At 47.9% G+C, this 26,649-nt stretch overlaps 1 protein-coding gene across 1 annotated transcript in view; it reads right to left on the bottom strand.

Moving 5' to 3' along the window:
• PPM1D (protein phosphatase, Mg2+/Mn2+ dependent 1D) overlaps positions 1-26,649 on the bottom strand; it is a 67,845-nt gene that overhangs the window by 2,962 nt on the left and 38,234 nt on the right. The window contains exons 4-5 of the mRNA XM_063954014.1: positions 25,772-25,959; positions 339-578 (exon numbers count right to left, since the gene is read on the bottom strand). Coding sequence (XP_063810084.1) covers positions 339-578; positions 25,772-25,959 — 428 coding nt within the window. The remainder of the gene's footprint in view (positions 1-338; positions 579-25,771; positions 25,960-26,649) is intronic.

Raw genomic sequence — 26,649 nt, 5'->3', positions numbered from 1 at the left:
CACTTGTTTTTTGTAATATTGTGTGAAGGAGGTAGGACAGTATCTCAGGTGGTGAAATGTAAGACATTCACATTTTATTTAAAAAAGGTACACTTGCATACATTTGATCTGGTCCATTGAAAAGACCCTTCCATACCAAGGAGAATGTAAAATAAGCTAGTCCTCATTTTCTGTCTGTACATTTAGGTCTTTAATGAAACAAACCACTAAAAAGCTCCATTAATATGTAAGCAATTGCCAGTGTGTAAAAGGCAACAGCTGCAAAACAGACTTCTTTGAAAGGTAAAACGATAATCCTACAAGGTAAGAGCATAAAGATTATCCTGCATGTTGTCTACCTTGATTGGTGGTGTGGAGCATGGTGAAGTGGACATGAGGTACATATCCCGGCTGCTGTAGCGTGGACCATCAGACAAGTTAACAAACAGTTCTTCATTAGCACAAGACCTCTGTTTTTCTGATGGAGAGGAGATACAGATAACAATGACACTAGTGTTGTCTGCTCGAAGCATACGCTGTCGCCACTGTGTCAGTGCACGACTCACAAGGACTTTTGCTGAAGATTGGCCATACTCTTCCTGAAATAAAAGGATAAAAAAAACAGACTTTAGAAAAATGGACAGCACAGGGGATAGTTTACTGTATGCAATAATGCAGCAGGGACATCCATTTTGTAGAATGAATGAAATTAAAGCAAGTACCTCTACAACATTAAATAGGCAGAGTGTCTGTGAGGTCACTGGACAAGTAATCTACTGATTCAACCCACAAAATGTACGGGATAGGTCCACTTGACAAAAGTTTTAATCAAAGTTTAATAACACCTTCTCTGCATAGGACAAATCAGGCTCTTTTCCTAGATTAACCTTAATACTCTATTCAGAGTGACGAATAGCATATACTTATTATATAGTGACTTCGTCCCCACACCAGTCGAGACAGCAAATGGGGACTGGAGAAGTTATTCCACTGCACTGGTCTAAGAGTCACTAGTCACTTACATGTTCTTATTTTTCTTACACATACTAGTATATTGAGTAAATGGTTCCACTTAAGTTATTAGTGAGATACATTAAAATCTGATAAGTGGTGGTGCTCCCACAGAGTAATATTACAATGCAAGCTCTTTGAAGAAAAGTGCTTGAAAAAGACTCAAGGTGGTACAACAAAATATTAATACAATACATACAAGTAAAATACACAGTTAAAAAGCACACAGGTTAGTTATTTACGACAATAAATGCTTCAAGATATTCCTCGTGCGAGTCTGGTATCCATAAATTAGGACTGTCTAAAGAAGAAATAGACAGGACCTCTTAGACACTTTCGGAATTCTGCTTTTAAATACCTACCGGTAAATTCTTTTCTCGTAGTCCATAAGGGATATTGGGGACACATTCGTACGATGGGTATAGACGGGGTCCAAAAGAGCCAGTGCACTTTAAAATTTCTTCCACTGGGTGTGCTGGCTCCTTCCCTCTATGCCCCCTTCCACGGGCAGTTATAGGTAAAAACAGTGTCTGAAGGAGAAATTACATACTTTAGAGAAGGAAGGAACATGACGAGAAGTGTGGTGAGATTTATACACAAGCACACCATAACATAACTGGGCCAGCAACATCTGGCAACATAAAGAGCAACGGCTGAACAGGTAACACCTAACACAGAACCTTCAGAAAGTCACCGCACAGAGGCGGGCACCCAATATCCCTTATGGACTACGAGAAAAGGATTTACCGGTAGGTATTTAAAATCCTATTTTCTCTAGCATCCGTAAGGGATATAGGGGACACATTAGTACGATAGGGATGTCCCAAAGCTTCCAGAACGGGAGGGAACGTGCGGAGACATCTGCAGCACCGCCTGCCCAAACTGGGTATCCTCTTTGGTCATGGTATGAAACTTGCAGAACTTCACAAAAGGTGTTCTCCCCGACCAGGTAGCGGCTTGGCATAGTTGCAAGGCCGAGACTCCACGGTCAGCCGCCCAGGAAGAGCCCACTGATCTAGTAAAGTGAGCCTTTAGAGACTTAGGAACAGGTAAGGCTTCCAACACATAGGCCTGTTGGATAGTAAGTCGAATCCAACGAACAATGGACTGCTTTGAAGTAGGGCAACCCTCTTTCTGTGCATCATAGAGCACGAACAAGGAATCGGTCTTTCTGATCAGAGCTGTACGCTTGACATGGATCTTCAAGGCACGCACAGCATCCAGTGCCTGCGGAGGAGCAGAAGCGTCAGAACAGGACGGAACCCTAATAGGTTGATTCAGATGAAACGCGGAAACAACCTTCGGCAGGAAATGCTGTCTAGTCCAAAGCTCCGCTCTGTCATTGTAAAAGACCAAATATGGACTTTTCTACGATAAAGGCCCCTAATTCTGAGACACGTCTAGCAGAAGCAAGGGCCAGTAACATCACCGTCTTCCACGTGAGGTACTTGTCTTCTGTCATCAGAGGTTCAAACCAGGAGGACTGTAGGAATCGTAATTACACATCCAAATCCCAAGTAGCCGTTGGCGGCACAACCGGAGGTTGGATGTGAAGCACTCCTTGCAAGAAGGTCTGAACGTCAGGCAGTATAGCCAACTTCTTTTGGAAGAAGATTGAAAGAGCCGAAATTTGAACCTTAATGGATCCCAGACGTAAGCCTTGATCCACTCCAGCCTGCAAGAAACAAAGAAATTATGAAAATCGGCGGATGGATATGTGCGTTCCTCGCCACAGGAGACGTATCTCCACCAGATATTAAGATAGTGTTTTGATATCACAGGTTTTCTGGCTTGCACCATAGTGGCAATTACCTTTTTGGAAAGTCCCTTGTGAGCTAGAATGTTCCGCTCAACTTCCATGCCGTCAAAAGAATCCGCCGTAAGTCCGGGTAGACGAACGGTCCTTGTTGAAGAAGATCTCTTCTGAGTGGTAGAGGCCAAGGGTCTTCGACGGACATGTCCAGAAGATCCGCGTACCACGCTCTCCGGGGCAAGCAGAATTGCTTGTACACCTTGATGCCGGATCCTCTTGAGCACCTTAGGGAAAAATGGAATCGGAGGAAATATGTAGACCAGCTGGTAAGGCCAAGACGACGTTAGTGCATTCACTGCGCATGCCTGAGGGTCTCTGGTTCGCGAGCAATAGGAGCGAAGTTTCTTGTTGAGGCGAGACACTATCATGACGATCTGGGGGCAACCCCACCAGTCGATAAACTGTTGAAACACTTGAGGATGTAGGCCCCACTCCCCTGGGTAGAGATTGTGGCGACTCAGGAAGTCCGCTTCCAAGTTGTCCATTCCCGGAATGAAGAAGATTGCTAGTGCATTTCTTTCCGCCCAGAGGAGTATTCTTGATACTTCTCGCATGCAGGCCCTGCTTTTTGTCCCTCCTGGTCGATTGATGTACGCTACAGCCGTGGCGTTGTCAGACTGTACCTGGATTGCTTGATCCAGGAGCAGAAGGGAGGCCTGAAACAGGGCATTGTAGATAGCCCAAAGTTCCAGGATGTTGATCGGAAGTAGGGCCTCTTGGGCAGACCACCTGCCTTGGAACTGCACCCCTTGGGTGACAGCCCCCCCATCCTCTCAGACTCGCATCCGTCGTGAGGAGAAACCAATCCTGAATTCCGAAGCATCGACCTTCCTGGAGATTGGAAGACTGCAGCCACCACAGGAGTGAAATTCTGGCCCGGGGTGACAGTTGAATCATCCGGTGCAGCTGAAGATGGGAACCGGACCACTTGTGCAGGATGTCCAGTTGAAAAGGTCTGGCATGGAACAGTCTATACTGGATGGCCTCGTACGAGGCTACCATCTTTCCAAACAATCTCATGCAAAAGATGAATGGAAACTCGAGTCGGACGGAGAACCATGCGCACCATTTCCTGGAGAGTTCTCACTTTGTCCTCTGGGAGGAACACTTTCTGCACTACAGTATCCAATAGCATTCCCAGAAACAGGAGCTGCTGAGATGCCTCCAGGTGGGACTTCTGTAGAATGAGGATCCACCCGTGGTGTAACAGAAGGTGTATAGTGCGATCTATATGGAGCAGTAGGAGCTCCCTGGAACTCACTTTTACCATGAGATCGTCCAGGTAAGGGACCACCGCCTTGACTCTGAGCTGGAACATCATTTCCGCCATCACCTTCGTGAACACCCTCGGAGCTGTAGACAGGCCGAAGGGCAACGACTGGAACTGGTAGTGATCGTTCAGCAGGGCGAATCTCAGATAGGCCTGATGAGGAGGCCAAATTGGGATGTGGAGGTAGGCGTCCTTGATATCCAGGGACACTAGAAATTCCTGATATTCCAGGCCTGCGATCAATGCTCTCAAAGATTCCATCTTGAATTTGAAAACCTTTAGGTAAGGATTCAAGGACTTCAGATTCAAAATGGGCCTCACAGACCCGTCTGGTTTTGGCACAAAGAACAAACTGGGAGTAGTAACCGTGCTGTAGCAGGGGTACTGGAACAATGACTTGGGACGGGACCAACTTTGTGATGGCCTGTAGTAGCGCAACACGCATATTTTCCAAAGCTGCTAAGCTTGATTTGAAAAATCGTTGGGGAGGAGCAGTGTCGAACTCTAGCTTGCAACCCTGAGAAATAAGGTCCCTTACCCAGTCGTCCTGGCAGGAACTTTCCCAGATGTGGCTGAAGTGACGTATCCGGGCTCCAACCTCGAGATCCTCCTGGGGTAGGCGGGCACAGTCATGCTGAGGTTTTTGCGGAAGCCGAACCAGTGCTCTGTTCTTGAGGGCCGGCAATGGCTGGTTTCTTATGTTTACCCCTGGTGCCTCTAGCTGCATTAGATGCACCTCTGGCCCTAGATCGAAATCTGGTGGACCGAAAGGACTGAGTAGATGGTCCCGGGTAGGTACGTCTACCAGGCGAAGCCCCCGAGGGAAGAAACGCGGATTTCCCAGCAGTAGCTTTGGAAATCCATGCGTCCAATTCAACTCCAAAGAGGCATTCACTTCATAGGGAAGAGATTCCACATTGCGCTTGGAGTCAGCATCTGCAATCCACTGAAGCAACAATATATCTCTGGGTGCTGACACAGCCATAGCAGTGGTCCTAGCATTAATATTGCCACTCTTTTAGGGAGTCACAGAGGACTCTTGCAAGGTCCTGAATGTGTTTTAGGAAAGTCACCGTAGTAACTAGGTTCATGTCACCCGAATGAGTAGCCCAGGAGTGAATTGCATGCGTCATCCAGCAACCTGCAATGACTGGTCTAAGATACACTTGCAGCAATGTAGATAGATTTTGGTGTGGCCTCAAATTTTCCTATCCCCCAGGTCCTTTACCGTAAAGGAGCCCAGAGCCAGGAGTACCGCCTTCTTAAGAGAGGCGAGAGACCGAGACGTCTACAGCCGGAGATTCTTCCCAGAACTTGGGAAATGTATGCAAAACCCGTTTTGACACCCGATATTCCTTATCTGGATTCTTTCAGGCTACCTTAAATAAATCATCTAATTCTTTAGAATCAGGAAATGTGAGTCAGTTTGCCTTGAGGGAGGAAAAACGACTGCAGATTTGCAGCATCTTCTAGGGAAAGCTTTAGCACATCCATTATAGCTAAAATAAGAATTTACTTACCGATAATTCTATTTCTCATAGTCCGTAGTGGATGCTGGGGACTCCGTAAGGACCATGGGGAATAGCGGCTCCGCAGGAGACTGGGCACATCTAAAGAAAGCTTTAGGACTAACTGGTGTGCACTGGCTCCTCCCCCTATGACCCTCCTCCAAGCCTCAGTTAGGATACTGTGCCCGGACGAGCGTACACAATAAGGAAGGATTTTGAATCCCGGGTAAGACTCATACCAGCCACACCAATCACACCGTATAACCTGTGATCTGAACCCAGTTAACAGTATGATAACAGAGGAGCCTCTGAAAGATGGCTCACAACAATAATAACCCGATTTTTGTAACAATAACTATGTACAAGTATTGCAGACAATCCGCACTTGGGATGGGCGCCCAGCATCCACTACGGACTATGAGAAATAGAATTATCGGTAAGTAAATTCTTATTTTCTCTAACGTCCTAAGTGGATGCTGGGGACTCCGTAAGGACCATGGGGATTATACCAAAGCTCCCAAACGGGCGGGAGAGTGCGGAGGACTCTGCAGCACCAAATGAGAGAACTCCAGGTCCTCCTCAGCCAGGATATTAATTTTGTAGAATTTTACAAACGTATTTGCTCCTGACCAAGTAGCTGCTCGGCAAAGTTGTAAAGCCGAGACCCCTCGGGCAGCCGCCCAAGATGAGCCCACCTTCCTTGTGGAGTGGGCATTTACAGATTTTTGGTTGTGGCAGGCCTGCCACAGAATGTGCAAGCTGAATTGTACTACAAATCCAACGAGCAATAGTCTGCTTAGAAGCAGGAGCACCCAGCTTGTTGGGTGCACACAGGATAAACAGCGAGTCAGATTTCCTGACTCCAGCCGTTCTGGAAACATATATTTTCAGGGCACTGACAACGTCTAGCAACTTGGAGGCCTCCAAGTCCCTAGTAGCCGCAGGCACCACCAATAGGTTGGTTCAGGTGAGACGCTGAAACCACCTTGGGGAGAAACTGAGGACGAGTCCTCAATTCCGCCCCGTCCGAATGGAAAATCAGATAAGGGCTTTTTCAGGATAAAGCCGCCAATTCTGACACGCGCCTGGCCCGGGCCAGGGCCAACAGCATGACCACTTTCCATGTGAGATATTTTAACTCCACAGATTTAAGTGGTTCAAACCAATGTGACTTTTGGAACCCAAAACTACATTGAGATCCCAAAGTGCCACTGGAGGCACAAAAGGAGGCTGTATATGCAGTACCCCTTTTACAAACGTCTGAACTTCAGGGACTGAAGCTAGTTCTTTTTGGAAGAAAATTGACAGGGCCGCAAATTTGAACCTTAATGGACCCCAATTTCAGGCCCATAGACACTCCTGTTTGCAGGAAATGTAGGAATCGACCCAGTTGAATTTCCTCCGTCGGGCCTTACTGGCCTCGCACCACGCAACATATTTTCGCCAATTGCCGTGATAATGTTTTTGCGGTTACAACCTTCCTGGCTTTGATCAGGATAGGGATGACTTCATCCGGAAAGCCTTTTTTCCTTCAGGATCCGGCGTTCAACCGCCATGCCGTCAACGCAGCCGCAGTAAGTCTTGGAACAGACAGGGTCCTTGCTGGAGCAGGTCCCTTCTTAGAGGTAGAGGCCACGGATCCTCCGTGAGCATCTCTTGAAGTTCCGGTTACCAAGTCCTTCTTGGCCAATCCGGAGCCACGAATATAGTGCTTTCTCCTCTCCATCTTATCAATCTCAGTACCTTGGGTATGAGAGGCAGAGGAGGGAACACATACACTGACTGGTACACCCACGGTGTTACCAGAGCGTCTACAACTATTGCCTGAGGGTCTCTTGACCTGGCGCAATACCTGTCGAGTTTTTTAATCATGTGGACGACTTCTGGGTTAAGTCCCCACTCTCCCGGGTGGAGGTCGTGCTGAGGAAGTCTGCTTCCCAGTTGTCCACTCCCGGAATGAATACTGTTGACAGTGCTATCACATGATTTTCCGCCCAGCGAAGAATCCCTGCAGCTTCTGCCATTGCCCTCCTGCTTCTTGTGCCACCCTGTCTGTTTACGTGGGTGACTGCCATGATGTTGTCCGACTGGATCAACACCGGCTGACCTTGAAGCAGAGGTCTTGCTAAGCTTAGAGCATTGTAAATGGCCCTTAGCTTCAGGATATTTATGTGAAGTGATGTATCCAGGCTTGACCCTAAGCCCTGGAAATTCCTTCCCTGTGTGACTGCTCCCCAGCCTCGCAGGCTGGCATCCGTGGTCACCAGGACCCAGTCCTGAATGCCAAATCTGCGGCCCTCTAGAAGATGAGCACTCTGCAACCACCACATGATGGATACCCTTGTCCTTGGTGACAGGGTTATCCGCTGATGCATCTGAAAATGCGACCCGGACCATTTGTCCAGTAGGTTCCACTGGAAAGTTCTTGCGTGGAATCTAACGAATGGGATTGCTTCGTAGGAAGCCACCATTTTTACCCAGAACCCTTGTGCATTGATGCACTGAGACTTGGTTCGGTTTTAGGAGGTTCCTGACTAGCTCGGATAACTCCCTGGTTTTCTCTTCCGGGAGAAACACCTTTTTTCTGGACTGTGTCCAGGAACATCCCTAGGAAACAGAAGACAAGTCGTCGGAACCAGCTGCGATTTTGGAATATTGAGAATCCAATCGTGCTGCCGCAACACTACCTGAGATAGTGCTACACCGACTTCCAACTGTTCCCTGGATCTTACCCTTATCAGGGAATCGTCCAAGTAAGGGATAACTAAAATTCCCTTCCTTCGAAGGGATATCATTTCGGCCATTACCTTGGTAAAGACCCGGGGTGCCGTGGACCATCCCTACGGCAGCGTCTGAACGGATAGTGACAGTTCTGTACCATAACCTGAGGTACCCTTGGTGAGAAGGGTAAACTTTTACATGAAGGTAAGCATCCTTGATGTCCCAAGACATCATGTAGTCCCCTTCTTCCAGGTTCGCAATCACTGCTCTGAGTGACTCAATCTTGAATTTGAACCTCTGTATGTAAGTGTTCAAAGATTTTAGATTTAGAATCGGTTTCACCGGGCCGTCTGGCTTCGGTACCACAATAGTGTGGAATAATACCCCGTTCCCTGTTGCAGGAGGGGTACCTTGATTATCACCTGCTGGGTGAATGGCTTCCAAAACTGCCTCCCTGTCAGAGGGAGACGTCGGTAAAGCCGACTCTTGGAAACGGCGAGGGGGAGACGTCTCGAATTTCAATATGTACCCTTGAGATATTACCTGAAGGATCCAGGGGTCTACTTGCGAGTGAGCCCACTGCGCACTGAAATTCATTGAGAACGGGCCCCCACCGTGCCTGAGTTTGTAAGGCCCTAGCGTCATACTGAGGGCTTTTGCAGAGGCGGGAAAGGATTTCTGTTCCTGGGAACTGGGTAATCTCTTCCGCCTTTTTCCTCTCCCTCTGTCACGAGCAGAAAAGAGGAACCTTTTGTCAGCTTGCCAACAAAGGACTGCGCCTGATAATACGGCGTCTTATTTTGAGAGGCGACCTGGGGTACAAACGTGGATTTCCCAGTTGTTGCCGTGGCCACCAGGTCTAAAAGACCGACCCCAAATGTCCCCTTTTAAAGGCAATACTTCCAAATGCCGTTTGGAATCCGCATCACCTGACCATTTTACTGGTAGAATTGGACAACGCACTTATACTTGATGCCAGTCGGCAAATATTCCGCTGTGCATCATGCATATATAGAAATGCATCTTTTAAATGCTCTATAGGCAATAATATACTATCCTTATCTAGGATATCAATATTTCCAGTCAGGGAATCCGACCATGCCAACCCAGCACTGCACCTCCAGGCTGAGGCGATTGCTGGTCGCAGTATAACACCAGTATGTGTGTGAATACATTTTTGGATACCCTCCTGCTTTCTATCAGCAAGATCCTTAAGGGCGGCCATCTCATGAGAAGGTAGAGCCCTTGTTCTTACAAGCGTGTGAGCGCCTTATCCCCCCTAGGGGGTGATTCCCAACGCACCCTAACCTCTGGCGGGAAAGGGTATACATATCATCACACACCTCATTTTATTTTTCAGATTCAGGAAAACTACAGGTAGTTTTTCCCTCACCATAATACCCCTTTTTTTGGTGGTACTCGTATTATCAGAAATGTATAAAACATTTTTCCTTGTCTCAATCATGTAACGTGTGGCCCTACTGGAAATCACGGTTGTCTCTTCACCGTCGACACAGGAGTCAGTATCCGTGTCGGTGTCTGTATCTGCCATCTGAGGTAACGGGCGCTTTAGAGCCCCTGACGGCCTATGAGACGTCTGGACAGGCACAAGCTGAGTAGCCGGCTGTCTCATGTCAACCACTGTTTTTTTTTTTGTTTTTTTTTTTTATACAGAGCTGACACTGTCACGTAATTTTCAACAGTACATCCACTCAGGTGTCGACCCCCTAGGTGGTGACATCACTGTTACAGACACTCTGCTCCGTCTCCACATCATTTTTCTCCTCATACATGTCGACACAAACGTACCGACACACAGCACACACACAGGGAATGCTCTGATAGAGGACAGGACCCCACTAGCCCTTTGGGGAGACAGAGGGAGAGTATGCCAGCACACACCAGAGCGCTATATATATATATATACAGGGATAACCTTATATAAGTGTTTTTCCCCTTATAGCTGCTGTATGTTTTAATACTGCGCCTAATTAGTGCCCCCCTCTCTTTTTATTTAACCCTTTCTGTAGTGCAGGGAAGAGCCAGGGAGCTTCCCTCCAACTGAGCTGTGAGGGGAAATGGCGCCAGTGTGCTGAGGAGATAGGCTCCGCCCCCTTTTCGGCAGCCTTATCACCCGTTTTTCTGTATATTCTGGCAGGGGTTAAATGCATCCATATAGCCCAGGAGCTATATGTGATGCATTTTTTGCCATGTAAGGTATTTTTATCGTGTTTTATTGCATCTCAGGGCGCCCCCCCCAGCGCCCTGCACCCTCAGTGACCGGAGTATGAAGTGTGCTGAGAGCAATGGCGCACAGCTGCAGTGCTGTGCGCTACCTTATTGAAGACAGGAACGTCTTCTGCCGCCGATTTTTCCGGACCTCTTCGCTCTTCTGGCTCTGTAAGGGGGCCGGCGGCGCGGCTCCAGGACCCATCCAGGCTGAACCTGTGATCGTCCCTCTGGAGCTAATGTCCAGTAGCCAAGAAGCCCAATCCACTCTGCACGCAGGCGAGTTCGCTTCTTCTCCCCTTAGTCCCTCGATGCAGTGAGCCTGTTGCCAGCAGGTCTCACTGAAAATAACAAACCTAAACTAAAACTTTCACTAAGAAGCTCAGGAGAGCCCCTAGTGTGCACCCTTCTCGTCGGGCACAGAAATCTAACTGAGGCTTGGAGGAGGGTCATAGGGGGGAGGAGCCAGTGCACACCAGTTAGTCCTAAAGCTTTCTTTAGATGTGCCCAGTCTCCAGCGGAGCCGCTATTCCCCATGGTCCTTACGGAGTCCCCAGCATCCACTTGGGACGTTAGAGAAAATAAGGTGTTCAATACCCTGTGTAGGAATGGAATCCCCACTTATGGGATCTACATCATCCCCATCATCCTGTATATCATCACCAGTATCTGATAGAAGTGCAGGTAAAGCACGTTTATGTGGACCTGCAGTAGAGGGGGGGGGGAGAATGGGGAACATCAGCCCTGGCAACTGGATCTGCTACTGCTTTTTGCAGTTCCTGTGTTTTGTTGGCATTTGCAGTGAGCTGAGAGGACATATCAGACATCATAGTTTTGATAGCCCCCAGCCAGGTGGGATCGTGAATCTCCCCCTGATTGTCCTCAGCATTTTGTGAGGACCGAGTAAACTGCTCACATGATATGGAACCAGATGAAAGAGGGGAGAAGCTGGTATTACATATACTGCATAACTTTTGTTTTACCATAATGAAAACGCAATACACATACAACACAGACTGATTACAATGTTAGTCTGCCCTATTGCATGTGAGAGGAGACGCAGAGGAAGAGAGGACCCAGCACACCCAACGCTGCAGAGCCCCAGTGAGGCTGTCAGCATTATTACATAACAGTGAGAACTGCTTATACAATGCAATTCCCTCAGATGAATAATAATATCTGTGCACAATTAGCGGCTCTCCCCCTAATCAACCCTGTACCAGTAATCCAGCGTGTGACAGTTTGGAGGAGCTGAGTGAGGCTGCTGCTGCTTATGCAGAGGAAGGCACCAAAATGTTTAGTACAGCCATCGCTAGCCAGTCTCACGCAGGGGCTATAGAGGATCCCCCCCAGAAGGGACCCGTATGACTCACCCGTGCTTCTGCCGCACCTAGAACCGGGGGACCCGCCTAGCGGGGACCCCAGTGTGTACTCGGCACAGACGTTCACCTTCAGCCAGTGTTAGGGGTGTGCGGCGTGCTGCAGTTGCGACAGCCAAGGTGCAGTGTCCCGCTGCACAAACAACCCCTCAGGACGGTGGTCCTGCAGCGGGGAAGCGGCTCTGCACCTCGCGAGGCCTGTGATCGTCCCCTAACTCCCACGGCACAGGTATGCTGTTGCCCAAACAGCATACCGAAATAAACGAAAAAGTTTAAAATAAAATTTAGAAAAAATAAAATTTTACTTACCGATAAATCTATTTCTCGTAGTCCGTAGTGGATGCTGGGACTCCGTCAGGACCATGGGGAATAGCGGCTCCGCAGGAGACAGGGCACAAAATTTAAAAGTTTGACCACTAGGTGGTGTGTACTGGCTCCTCCCCCTATGACCCTCCTCCAAGCCTCAGTTAGGATACTGTGCCCGGACGAGCGTACACAATAAGGAAGGATTTTGAATCCCGGGTAAGACTCATACCAGCCACACCAATCACACCGTACAACTTGTGATTTGAACCCAGTTAACAGTATGACAAACGTAGGAGCCTCTGAACAGACGGCTCACAACAATAACAACCCGATTTTTTTGTAACAATAACTATGTACAAGTATGGCAGACAATCCGCACTTGGGATGGGCGCCCAGCATCCACTACGGACTACGAGAAATAGATTTATCGGTAAGTAAAATCTTATTTTCTCTGACGTCCTAGTGGATGCTGGGACTCCGTCAGGACCATGGGGATTATACCAAAGCTCCCAAACGGGCGGGAGAGTGCGGATGACTCTGCAGCACCGAATGAGAGAACTCCAGGTCCTCCTTAGCCAGGGTATCAAATTTGTAGAATTTTACAAACGTGTTCTCCCCTGACCACGTAGCTGCTCGGCAGAGTTGTAATGCCGAGACCCCTCGGGCAGCCGCCCAAGATGAGCCCACCTTCCTTGTGGAATGGGCCTTGACAGATTTAGGCTGTGGCAGGCCTGCCACAGAATGTGCAAGTTGAATTGTGCTACAAATCCAACGAGCAAACGTCTGCTTAGAAGCAGGAGCACCCAGCTTGTTGGGTGCATACAGTATAAACAGCGAGTCAGATTTTCTGACTCCAGCCGTCCTTGAAATATATATTTTCAATGCTCTGACAACGTCCAGCAACTTGGAATCCTCCAAATCGCTAGTAGCCGCAGGCACCACAATAGGCTGGTTCAGGTGAAACGCTGAAACCACCTTAGGCAGAAAGTGAGGACGCGTCCGCAGTTCTGCCCTGTCCGAATGGAAAATCAGATATGGGCTTTTATACGATAAAGCCGCCAATTCTGACACTCTCCTGGCTAAAGCCAGGGCCAGTAGCATGGTTACTTTCCATGTAAGATATATCCAAAACTACATTTAGATCCCACGGTGCCACTGGGGGCACAACCGGGGGCTGTATATGTAGTACTCCTTTTACAAAAGTCTGGACTTCAGGAACTGAAGCCAATTTTTTCTGGAAGAAAATCGACAGGGCCGAAATTTGAACCTTAATGGACCCTAATTTGAGGCCCATAGACAATCCTGTTTGCAGGAAATGTAGGAATCGACCCAGTTGAAATTCCTCCGTCGGGGCCTTCCTGGCCTCACACCACGCAACATATTTTCTCCAAATGCGGTGATAATGTTGTGCAGTCACCTCCTTCCTGGCTTTTACCAGGGTAGGGATGACCTCTTCCGGAATGCCCTTTTTCCCTTAGGATTCGGCGTTCAACCGCCATGCCGTCAAACGCAGCCGCGGTAAGTCTTGGAATAGACACGGTCCCTGCTGAAGCAGGTCCCGTCTTAGAGGTAGAGGCCACGGATCTTCCGTGAGCATCTCCTGAAGTTCCGGGTACCAAGTTCTTCTTGGCCAATCCGGAGCCACGAGTATCGTTCTTACTCCCCTTTGCCGTATAATTCTCAGTACTTTTGGTATGAGAGGCAGAGGAGGAAACACATACACTGACTGGTACACCCATGGTGTTACCAGAGCGTCTACAGCTATTGCCTGAGGGTCTCTTGACCTGGCGCAATACCTGTCCAGTTTTTTGTTGAGGCGGGACGCCATCATGTCCACCATTGGTCTTTCCCAATGGACCACAATCATGTGGAAGACTTCTGGATGAAGTCCCCACTCTCCCGGGTGCAGATCGTGTCTGCTGAGGAAGTCTGCTTCCCAGTTGTCCACTCCCGGGATGAACATGCCCTCCTGCTTCTTGTGCCGCCCTGTCTGTTTACGTGGGCGACTGCCGTGATGTTGTCCGACTGAATCAACACCGGCTGACCCTGAAGCAGAGGTTTTGCCAGGCTTAGAGCATTGTAGATTGCTCTTAGCTCCAGTATATTTATGTGAAGAGACGTCTCCAGGCTTGACCACACGCCCTGGAAGTTTCTTCCCTGTGTGACCGCTCCCCAGCCTCTCAGGCTGGCATCCGTGGTCACTAGGACCCAGTTCTGTATGCCGAATCTGCGGCCCTCTAACAGATGAGCACTCTGCAACCACCATAGCAGAGACACTCTTGTCCTTGTGGACAATTTTATCCGCTGATGCATCTGCAGATGCGATCCGGACCATTTGTCCAGCAGATCCCACTGAAAAGTTCGTGCATGGAATCTGCCGAATGGAATCGCTTCGTAAGAAGCTACCATTTTTCCCAGGACTCTTGTGCATTGATGCACAGATACTTTTCCTGGTTTTAGGAGGTTCCTGACTAGATCGGATAACTCCCTGGCTTTCTCCTCCGGAAGAAATACCTTTTTCTGAACAGTGTCCAGAATCATCCCTAGGAACAACAGACGTGTCGTCGGGATCAGTTGGGATTTTGGAAAATTCAGAATCCACCCGTGTTGTTGGAGCACTACTTGGGTTAGTGCTACTCCGACCTCCAGCTGTTCTCTGGATCTTGCCCTTATCAGGAGATCGTCCAAGTAAGGGATAATTAAGACGCCTTCTCTTCGAAGAAGGATCATCATTTCGGCCATTACCTTGGTAAAGACCCGGGGTGCCGTGGACAATCCAAACGGCAGCGTCTGAAACTGATAATGACAGTTTTGGACCACGAACCTGAGGTACCCTTGGTGTGAAGGACAAATTGGAACATGAAGGTAAGCATCCTTGATGTCAAAGGACACCATAAAATCCCCTTCTTCCAGATTCGCTATCACTGCTCTGAGTGACTCCATCTTGAACTTGAATTTTTGTATGTACAGGTTCAGAGATTTTAGATTTAGAATTTAGAAATGTTTGAGGCGACCCCCCACCGCCCCTGAGTCTGCTTGTAAGGTCCCAGCGTCATGCTGACGCCTTTGTAGAAGCCGGGGAGGGCTTCTGCTCCTGGGAAGGAGCTGCTTGTTGCAGTCTCTTACCCTTTCCTTTGCCTCGGGGCAAATAGGAATGTCCTTTTGCTCGTTTGTTCTTATAGGAACGAAAGGACTGCGGCTGAAAAGCCTGCGGCTTTTTCTGCTGGGAGGTGACCTGGGGTAAAAAGGTGGATTTTCCGGCCGTTGCCGTGGCCACCAGATCCCATAGACCGACCCCAAATAATTCCTCCCCCTTATACGGCAATACTTCCATATGTCGTTTGGAATCCGCATCACCTGACCACTGGCGCGTCCATAAACTTCTTCTGGCAGATATGGACATCGCACTTACTCTTGATGCCAGAGTGCAAATATCTCTCTGTGCATCTCGCATATAAAGAAATGCATCCTTTAACTGCTCTATAGTCAGTAAAATACTGTCCCTATCCAGGGTATCAATATTTTCAGACAGTGACTCCGACCAAGCCACACCAGCACTGCACATCCAGGCTGAGGCGATTGCTGGTCTCAGTATAACACCCGTATGTGTGTATATACTTTTTAATGTATTCTCCAGCCTCCTATCAGCTGGATCCTTGAGGGCGGCCGTATCAGGAGACGGTAACGCCACTTGCTTTGATAAGCGTGTGAGCGCCTTATCCACCCTAGGAGGCGTTTCCCAGCGCGCCCTAATCTCTGGCGGGAAAGGGTATAACGCCAATAACTTCTTTGAAATTAGCAGTTTTCTATCTGGGGTAACCCACGCTTCATCACACACTTCATTCAGTTCCTCTGATTCAGGAAAAACTATCAGTAGTTTTTTCACACCCCACATAATACCCCTTTTTGTGGTACTTGCAGTATCAGAGATATGCAAAGCCTCCTTCATTGCCGTGATCATATAACGTGTGGCCCTACTGGAAAATACGTTTGTTTCTTCACCGTCGACACTGGATTCAGTGTCAGTGTCTGGGTCTGTGTCGACCGACTGAGGTAAAGGGCGTTTTACAGCCCCTGACGGTGTCTGAGACGCCTGGACAGGTACTAACTGGTTTGCCGGCTGTCTCATGTCGTCAACCGACTTTTGTAGCGTGCTGACACTATCCCGTAATTCCATAAACAAAGCCATCCATTCTGGTGTCGACTCCCTAGGGGGTGACATCACCATTACAGGCAATTGCTCCGCCTCCACGCCAACATCGTCCTCATACATGTCGACACACACGTACCGACACACAGCAGACACACAGGGAATGCTCTGATAGAAGACAGGACCCCACTAGCCCTTTGGGGAGACAGAGGGAGAGTTTGCCAGCACACACCCAAGCGCTATAAATATATATAGGGACAACCTTAATAAGTGTGTTCCCTTTATAGCAGCTCAAATATTATAAATATCGCCAATAAGTGCCCCCCCTCTCTTTTTTTACCCTGTTTCTGTAGTGCAGTGCAGGGGAGAGTCCTGGGAGCCTTCCTCGCAGCGGAGCTGGGCAGGAAAATGGCGCTGTGTGCTGAGGAGAATAGGCCCCGCCCCCTTTTCGGCGGGCTTCTTCTCACGGTTTTTTTGGAACCTGGCAGGGGTTAAATACATCCATATAGCCCCAGGGGCTATATGAGATATATTTTAGCCAGAATAGGTATATTACATTGCTGCCCAGGGCGCCCCCCCCCAGCGCCCTGCACCCTCAGTGACCGCTGGTGTGAAGTGTGCGGAGAGCAATGGCGCACAGCTGCAGTGCTGTGCGCTACCTCATGAAGACTGAGACGTCTTCTGCCGCCGGTTTCTGGACCTCTTCTCTATTCGGCATCTGCAAGGGGGTCGGCGGCGCGGCTCCGGTGACCCATCCAGGCTGTACCTGTGATCGTCCCTCTGGAGCTAGTGTCCAGTAGCCTAAGAAGCAAATCCATCCTGCACGCAGGTGAGTTCACTTCTTCTCCCCTAAGTCCCTCGTTGCAGTGAGCCTGTTGCCAGCAGGACTCACTGAAAATAAAAAACCTAACAAACTTTTTCTAAACAGCTCTTTAGGAGAGCCACCTAGATTGCACCCTGCTCGGACGGGCACAAAAACCTAACTGAGGCTTGGAGGAGGGTCATAGGGGGAGGAGCCAGTACACACCACCTAGTGGTCAAACTTTTAAATTTTGTGCCCTGTCTCCTGCGGAGCCGCTATTCCCCATGGTCCTGACGGAGTCCCAGCATCTACTAGGACGTCAGAGAAAAATAAGATTTTAAACCTACAGGTAAATCTTTTTCTCGTAGTCCGTAGAGGATGCTGGGGACTCCGTAAGGACCATGGGGATAGACAGGCTCCGCAGGAGACATGGGCACTTTAAGAAAGACTTTAGGTATGGGTGTGCACTGGCTCTTCCCTCTACGCCCCTCCTACAGACCTCAGGTTAGAGAAACTGTGCCCAGAGGAGACGGACAGTACGAGGAAAGGATTTTTGTTAATCCAAGGGCAAGATTCATACCAGCCACACCAATCACACCATATAACTTGTGTATCCATTAAACAGTTAACAGTATGAAAACACAACTTAGCATCAGTCCAAAACTGATGAAACTATAACATAACCCTTATGTAAGCAAAACTATATACAAGTCTCGCAGTAGTCGTCAGCACTTGGGACGGGCGCCCAGCATCCTCTATGGACTACGAGAAAAAGATTTACCGGTAGGTTTAAAATCTTATTTTCTCTTACGTCCTAGAGGATGCTGGGGACTCCGTAAGGACCATGGGGATTATACCAAAGCTCCCAAACGGGCGGGAGAGTGCGGATGACTCTCCAGCACCGATTGAGCAAACAGGAGATCCTCCTCAGCCAGGGTATCAAACTTATAGAACTTTGCAAAGGTGTTTGAACCCGACCAAGTAGCAGCTCGGAACAGTTGTAGTGCCGAGACCCCTCGGGTAGCCGCCCAAGACGAGCCTACCTTCCTAGTGGAATGGGCCTTGACCGATTTTGGTAACGGCAATCCAGTCGTAGAATGCGCCTGCTGAATCGTGTTACAGATCCAGCGAGCAATAGTCTGCTTTGAAGCAGGGGCGCCAGCCTTGTTGGCTGCATATAGGATAAACCGCGCTTCTGTTTTTCTGACTAGTCATTCTGGCCACGTAAATTTTCAAAGCCCTGACTACATCAAGAGACTCGGAATCCTCAAAGTCTCGCGTAGCCACAGGCACCACAATAGGTTGGTTCATATGAAAAGATGACACCACCTTAGGCAAGAACTGAGGACGGGTCCGCAATTCCGCCCTATCCATATGGAAAACCAGATAGGGGCTTTTATGAGACAAAGCCGCCAATTCCGACACTCGCCTAGCCGAAGCCAAGGCTAATAACATGACCACCTTCCAAGTGAGATATTTTAACTCCACTGTTTGAAGTGGTTCAAACCAGTGCGACTGAAAAAAACTCAACACCACGTTAAGGTCCCAAGGCGCCACCGGAGGTATAAAAGGAGGCTGAATATGCAGCACTCCCTTCACAAAAGTCTGTACTTCTGGGAGAGAAGCCAATTCTTTTTGAAAGAAAATGGATAAGGCCGAAATCTGAACCTTAATGGAGCCTAATTTTAGGCCCAAATTCACTCCAGTCTGTAGGAAGTGAAGGAAACGGCCCAGATGGAATTCTTCCGTAGGAGCATTCCTGGCCTCACACCAAGAAACATATTTTCACCATATCCGGTGATAATGTTTCGCAGTCACGTCTTTCCTAGCCTTTATCAGAGTAGAAATGACCTCATCCGGAATGCCCTTTTCCGCTAGGATCCGGCGTTCAACCGCCATGCCGTCAAACGCAGCCGCGGTAAGTCTTGGAACAGACAGGGCCCCAGTTGCAACAGGTCCTGTCGCAGAGGAAGAGGCCACGGATCTCCCGTGAGCATTTCCAGCAGATCCGGATACCAGGCCCTTCTTGGCCAATCTGGAACAATGAGAACTGTTCTCACTCCTCTTTTTCTTATTATTCTCAACACCTTGGGTATGAGAGGAAGAGAAGGAAACACATAGACCGACTGGAACACCCACGGTGTCACTAGGACATCTACTGCTACCGCCTGAGGGTCTTTTGATCTGGCGCAATACCTCTGTGGCTTTTTGTTGAGGCGGGACGCCATCATGTCTATATGGGGCAGTCCCCACTGTCTTGCAATCTGTGCGAAGACTTCTTGATGAAGTCCCCACTCTCCTGGATGCAGGTCGTGTCTGCTGAGGAAGTCTGCTTCCCAGTTGTCCACTCCCAGAATGAACACTGCTGACAGTGCGCTTACATGATTTTCCGCCCAGCGAAGAATCCTGGTGGCTTCCGCCATTGCCACTCTGCTCCTTGTGCCGCCTTGGCGGTTTACATGAGCCACTGCGGTGATGTTGTCTGACTGGATCAGAACTGGTTGGTCGCGAAGTAAGTTCTCCGCTTGACGTATCGTTGTATATGGCCCTCAGTTCCAGGATGTTGATGTGAAGACAAGTCTCTTGACTTGTCCAAAGTCCTTGGAAGTGTCTTCCCTGTGTGACTGCTCCACACCCTCTGAGGCTCGCGTCCGTGGTCACCAGGATCCAGTCCTGAATGCCGAACCTGCGGCCTTCTAAAAGGTGAGCACTCTGCAGCCACCACAGGAGAGATACCCCGTCTCTGGGGGACAGGGTGATCAGCTGATGAATTTGTAGATGTGACCCGGACCACTTGTCCAATAGGTCCCATTGGAAAGTCCTTGCATGAAACCTGCCAAAGGGAATGGCTTCGTATGTTGCCACCATCTTTCCCAGGACTTGAGTGCAATGATGTACTGACACTTGTTTTAGCTTCAATAGGTTCTTGACTAGAGTCATGAGTTCTTGAGCTTTTTCTATCGGAAGAAAAACCCTTTTCTGGTCTGTGTCCAGAATCATGCCCAAGGTGGTCAGACGAGTCGTAGGAACCAGCTGCGACTTCGGGATATTGAGAATCCAGCCGTGTTGCTATAACACTTACAGTGAAATTGACACACTGTTCAGTAACTTCTCTCGTGATCTCGCTTTTATGAGGAGATAGTCCAAGTATGGGATAATTGTGACACCCTGCTTGCGCAGGAGCACCATCATTTCCGCCATTACCTTGGCGAAAATCCTCGGGGCCATGGAAAGCCCAAACGGCAACGTCTGAAATTGGTAATGACAATCATGTACCGCAAATCTCAGGTACGCCTGGTGAGGTGGATAAATGGGAACATGAAGGTATGCATCCTTTATGTCCAGAAATACCATATAATCCCCCCCTTCCAGGCTGGCGATGACCGCTCTGAGCGATTCCATCTTGAACTTGAACCGTTTTAAGTATAGGTTCAGGGATTTTAAATTCAAAATGGGTCTGACCGAACAGTCCGGTTTCGGGACTACAAACAGAGTTGTGTAGTATCCCTTCCCTCTTTGAAGCAGGGGAACCTCGACCACCACTTGTTGAAGATACAATTTGTGAATAGCATTTAACCATATCTCCCTTTCTAGGGGAGAAGTCGGTAGAGCAGATTTGAAAAACCGGCGAGGAGGCACCTCTTCGAATTCCAGCTTGTATCCCTGAGAAACAATTTCCATTGCCCAGGGATCCACCTGTGAGTGAACCCAGATGTGGCTGAAAAGTCGAAGACGTGCCCCCACTGGGGCGGACTCCCTCAGTGGAGCCCCAGCGTCATGCGGTAGATTTTGCAGAGGCCGGGGAGGACTTCTGTTCCTGGGAACTAGCTGTGTTGTGCAGCTTTTTTCCTCTGCCCTTACCTCTGGCAAGAAAGGACGATCCACGTACTCTTTTGCTTTTATTTGACCGAAAGGACTGCATTTGATGTGGCGCTTTCTTAGGCTGTGAGGGAACATAAGGCAAAAAATTCGATTTTACCTGCCGTAGCTGTGGAGACGAGGTCCGAGAGACCTTCCCCAAACATTTCCTCACCCTTGTAAGGCAAAACCTCCATATGCCTCTTTGAGTCGGCATCACCTGTCCACTGCCGGGTCCATAAGACTCGCCTAGCAGAAATAGACATATCGATTATTTTGGAACCCAGTAGACTAATGTCTCTTTGAGCATCTCTCATATATAAGACAGCATCTTTTATATGCCCTAGGGTCAATAAAATGGTATCTTTATCTAGGGTCTCAATTTCCGCTGATAAGGAATCTGTCCATACTGCTACAGCGCTACAAACCCAGGCCGACGCAATTGCCGGTCTCAGTAATGTACCAGAATGTGTGTAAATGGACTTCAAGGTAACCTCCTGCTTGCGGTCAGCAGGATCCTTGAGGGTAGCCGTATCTTGGGATGGCAGCGCTATCTTTTTTGATAAGCGTGTCAATGCTTTGTCTACCCTAGGGGAGGATTCCCACCGTATCCTGTCCGTTGGCGGGAAAGGATACGCCATAAGAATCCTTTTGGGAATCTGCAGTTTTTTGTCTGGAGATTCCCAAGCTTTTTCACATAATTCGTTCAACTCATGTGAGGAGGGAAAAGTTACCTCAGGTTTCTTTCCCTTATACATGTGTACCCTCGTGTCAGGGACAGGGGGTTCCTCTGTGATATGCAAAACCTCTTTTATTGCAATAATCATATAACGAATACATTTAGCCACTTCTGGCTGTAACTTTGCATCATCGTAGTCGACACTGGAGTCAGAATCCGTGTCGGTATCTGTGTCTCCTATTTGGGATAGTGGGCGCTTTGAGACCCCGAAGGTCCCGGCGACATAGGGACAGACATGGGTTGACTCCCTGACTGTTCCCTAGCTTCAGCTTTGTCTAATCTTTTGTGCAATAAATTTACATTAGCACTTAAAACATTCAACATATCCATCCAGTCAGGTGTCGGCACTGCCGACGGAGACCTCACATTCATACGCTCCCCCTCCTCCCTAGGCGAGCCTTCTACCTCGGACATGTCGACACACCACACACACACACAGGGAAACTCTTATCTGAAGACCGTTTCCCCACCAGGCCCTTTGGAGAGACAGAGAGAGAGTATGCCAGCACACACCCCTGCGCTATATGACCCAGGAAGAAACACAAAATGTTTACCCAGTAGCGCCTTTCATATGTATATGCGCCAATTATGTGCCCCCCCCCCATCCCTCTTGAAAACCCTCGGTCACCGTGAGTAAGCAGGGGAGAGTCCGGGGAGCTTCCTCTCAGCGCTGTGCTGTGGAGAAAATGGCGCTGGCGAGTGCTGAGGGAGAAGCCCAGCCCCCTCGGCGGCGGGCTTCTGTCCCACTCAATAATCTTAAAAAACTGGCGGGGGCTCTTTATATACATGTACAGTGCCCAGCTGTACATGTATATATGTATTTTTGCCAAAGGAGAGGTTTATATGCTGCCCAGGGCGCCCCCCCCCCTGCGCCCTTACAGTGAAAGTCGTGTGTGAGGTGTATGGGAGCAATGGCGTTACCTCTGTGAAGATCAAGAAGTCTTCTGCCGCCTCTGAAGTCTTTTCTTCTCATACTCACCCCGCTTCTATCTTCCGGCCCTGCGAGGAGGACGGCGGCGCGGCTCTGGGACGGACGGCGAGGGTGAGACCTGCGTACCAATCCCTCTGGAGCTAATGGTGTCCAGTAGCCTAAGAAACAGAGCCTTGAAACTCACAGAAGTAGGTCTGTTTCTCTCTCCTCAGCCCCTCGATGCAGGGAGTCTGTTGCCAGCAGGCTCCCTGAAAATAAAAAACCTAACTAAAATACTTTCCGACAGGAAACTCAGGAGAGCTCCCTGTAATGCACCCAGTCTCCTCTGGGCACAGTATCAAACTGAGGTCTGGAGGAGGGGCATAGAGGTAGGAGCCAGTGCACACCCATACCTAAAGTCTTTCTTAAAGTGCCCATGTCTCCTGCGGAGCCCGTCTATCCCCATGGTCCTTACGGAGTCCCCAGCATCCTCTAGGACGTAAGAGAAAAACTCTGGAGCTAGCACAGTGTGCAACCTCTCCTGAGGACACTTTTTCCTAAACTGCCTGTGGGAGGGGGCATAGAGAGTAGGAGCCAGCACACCCAGTGGAAGAAATTTAAAGTGCACTGGCTCCTTTGGACCTAAATCTATACCCATCGTACTAATGTGTCCCCAATATCCCTTATGGATCCTAGAGAAAATGGGATTTGATCGTCTCAGAAATTGCTGTCAAATTCTCTAGCATTAGTTATTGGCTCATAGGCACATTAAACAGCTATATTTGACACAGATTTTGCCTTCAATATCATGTTGTACACAATAGCAGTCAATATTTCTGGATTTTTTCCCACCATTTCTAAACAACAGTATCAGTTATTAGTACGATGTAGTACATTTAGATTGATCACATAAGCAAAAAAAGGATAACAAAATTACCACAATATTATGTGCACATCACGGACTGTCACTGAAATCAGTCTGTCTTCAACATTAATCATGCAGGTATAAATGCATTAATCTCCACAAAGACAATGATTATTCCCTCATACCATATGGTAACAGTGTTCAGCTACTTTCACCCATGGTCCTTCTAATAATCACACATATAAAAGATGTAACTCACAAAAAGTGATTTGGCTGGAAGATCAGTAAAAATATAGAGAATTGGCTTATCCTTAATAAGAGAGATTATCTGTGCACTCTCATATTGTGCATAAACTCAGAGATAAGTACCATGAGTTATCATTTACATGGGACAATCTAATGAAAATATCATACTAACTCAATTTAAACATATCCACCTTGATCATGGTTGCAAAGATATGTCTCATGGTCCACATAATGCATCAACTCGTCCTTATAGAACCAACACAAAATTTAAATGAATACCAGAAAAATGTTCAACTACAGCACAAGTAGTCTATGGGGTATATTCAATTGAAGTCAGAACCATTCCGACATGCATTTGTCTGAATGGATTCGACCAGGGCTATTGAAATGGCCATCTCAATTCGAATTTTAAAAAAAAAAGTTGAATTGAGAGGAGGGAGCAGAGAGGAGACGACGGCGGGAGGGGAAAGCAGCGCTACAGCAGCGTTGTAGGAGGATGTGGCACCGCCGCCAGGGGTGGTCTTCAGTTTGCTGTCGGGATCCCGACGCACAGTATACCGGCGCCGGAATCCCGACAGCCGGCATACCGACACTTTTTCCCTCTTGGGGGTCCACGACCCCCCTGGAGGGAGGATAGCGTGGCGTGTGACAAGTGCAGCGAGCCCGCAAGGGGCTCATTTGCGCTCGCCCAGCTGTTGGTATGCCGGCGGTCGGGATTCCGGCGCCAGTATGCTGGCCGCCGGGAGCCCGGCCGCTGGCATACCCTACTACACCCCGCCGCCAGACCTCACAGCAGCATCCACCCGGCTTCAGCAAGCGAGACCTCGCTTGCTGGAGCCGGGTGGACGCTGCCGTGAGCGGTGGCTGTGCCACATCCTCCTGCATATGCAGTAGCCGCTACTCTCCCCCATCTCCTCCTCTCTCTCATCTCAATCCAACTTTTTTTAAAGTCTGATTGCGATGGTCGGAAAGGGGCCAAAACCTGTCGGATAATTTTGGAGTATACTGAATAGGTCGGAACCCCTTCTGACCTAAAAAGGTCGAAAACTGACGTCTTTCTGACAGACGGCAGCTTTCAACTTCAATTGAATATACCCCTATGTAACATATGGAACCTGTGTGCTGGGGTTGTCCACTATGCGCAGTTAGCAGACATACCCGTAGCAGCTCCTGCTAAGCACATGGGGGACAACAGAATTCCGAAAGTGTCTAAGTGGTCCTGTCTATCTCTTCTTTAAAAAAACAGTCCTAATTTATGGATACCAGACTCACACGAGGAATATCTTGAAGCATTTATTGCCATAACTAACGAATCTGTGTGCTTTTTAACTATGTGTATTTTACTTATATGTATTGTATTGTCTTAATATTTCGCCTTTTGTGGAACCCTAGTTCCATTCATGTTTGTGTGATGCATGCCTTTTTTAAAGGATTTTAATATAAACAATAAAAAAAAAGTTTTATATTTCACTGATCCGCTGACCTATTAAGAGTGCTACCACCTTGAGAGAGTTTTTTTCAAGCACTTTTCGTCAAAGAGCTTGCCCCTTTCGCACATCAAATGGGGACTTCCTGTCGCAGGCAAATACAGAAATGCTGTTACTGCGCATTCATGCTTAGCAAATTTTGTAAAAAATAAATAAGTGAACTTTCATTTTTGGGATACTTTTGAAATCTCAATACAAAAATAAATAAATAAAATAATAATAAAATAAAAAAAGATACAAAATCACTTTTGCTCATTTTTATTACATTTTATTTGAGGTGTACATATGAGCAAAAGAACGAATGGCATTTTTTGAAAATACATGGTCTTCTTACAAAAACCACAAAAAATAAAACCCAGAAAATTTGTGTGGGTAACTGCATAAAACCAAATGAATTTAAAAAAAACAGTGATAGTGTTGGAATGGAAAGAGCACAAACATCTGAAAATGGTCTCAGAACAGGGGTGAGAGAACACTCAGCAACAGCCATGTACTCACAGACACATTAGCCTTCTCCTGCTCCTGACACAATGAGACAGCATCTTGTGCAGATACCATGTTCCAAAGGCCATCGCTGCCAATGATGATAAACTTGTGCTTCTGAGGATCAATTGTGTGTACACTCGTATCAGGCTCTGGAGAGACCACAAACTCTCCACTGTAGAAGTCATAACTCCACAGGTCACCTGAAAAATAACAACCAATCCTTTTCTAGAAGAAGTTTTGCTTTGCTATGAAAATTCACAAAGTAAATCTTTTTTTCTATAAAACACACAGTCCATGTCAAGGCTAATTTCTATAGACAGCAACAGTATTTTCCATTTACACATTATAAAATAAACACTTGATTTGCAATAAAATAGATGAAAAACATGAAAAATTAAAATTATATGCACAGACTAAAACGCTAATCTTAAATGCCAAATAAACGGAGCAAAGCAAGTCACAAACTTGAGAAAGCAGTCCTTCCCAATCACACCTTCTAATCCTTGCTGTCCACTCCCCTAAACGCTGGATTTTATTGCCTGCAAGATAATGCCACTGTCGCTTCCCCCTTTCTGCTGTCAATCAATTTAATCTAGACCGGGGGTAGGCAAGTGTGGCACTCCAGCAGCTGTGGAACTACAAATGCCACATGTTTTAGCATTCTCTAACTGAATAACTGTGGTAGAAAACGTTGGGAAGTGTAGTTCCCTTTGCTACAGGTTGCCTATTCCTGATCTAGACTTAGAATGAATATTATTATTATACTGCAGTAATAAACTCTTAAAAGAAAGCATCAATCTCAGATACACTATGGCTGTCCATTTCCTGTTGGCACACTCTTGGGTGTGTACACTGCTACCTTTATGTGGGTTTTTTTTTGTTTTTTTTTA

Source organism: Pseudophryne corroboree, chromosome 2, assembly GCF_028390025.1.
Source record: "Pseudophryne corroboree isolate aPseCor3 chromosome 2, aPseCor3.hap2, whole genome shotgun sequence".
NCBI lineage: Eukaryota > Metazoa > Chordata > Amphibia > Anura > Myobatrachidae > Pseudophryne > Pseudophryne corroboree.
The sequence above is the reverse complement of the archived record's forward strand: the minus strand, read 5'-3'. Positions and strand labels throughout refer to the sequence as shown.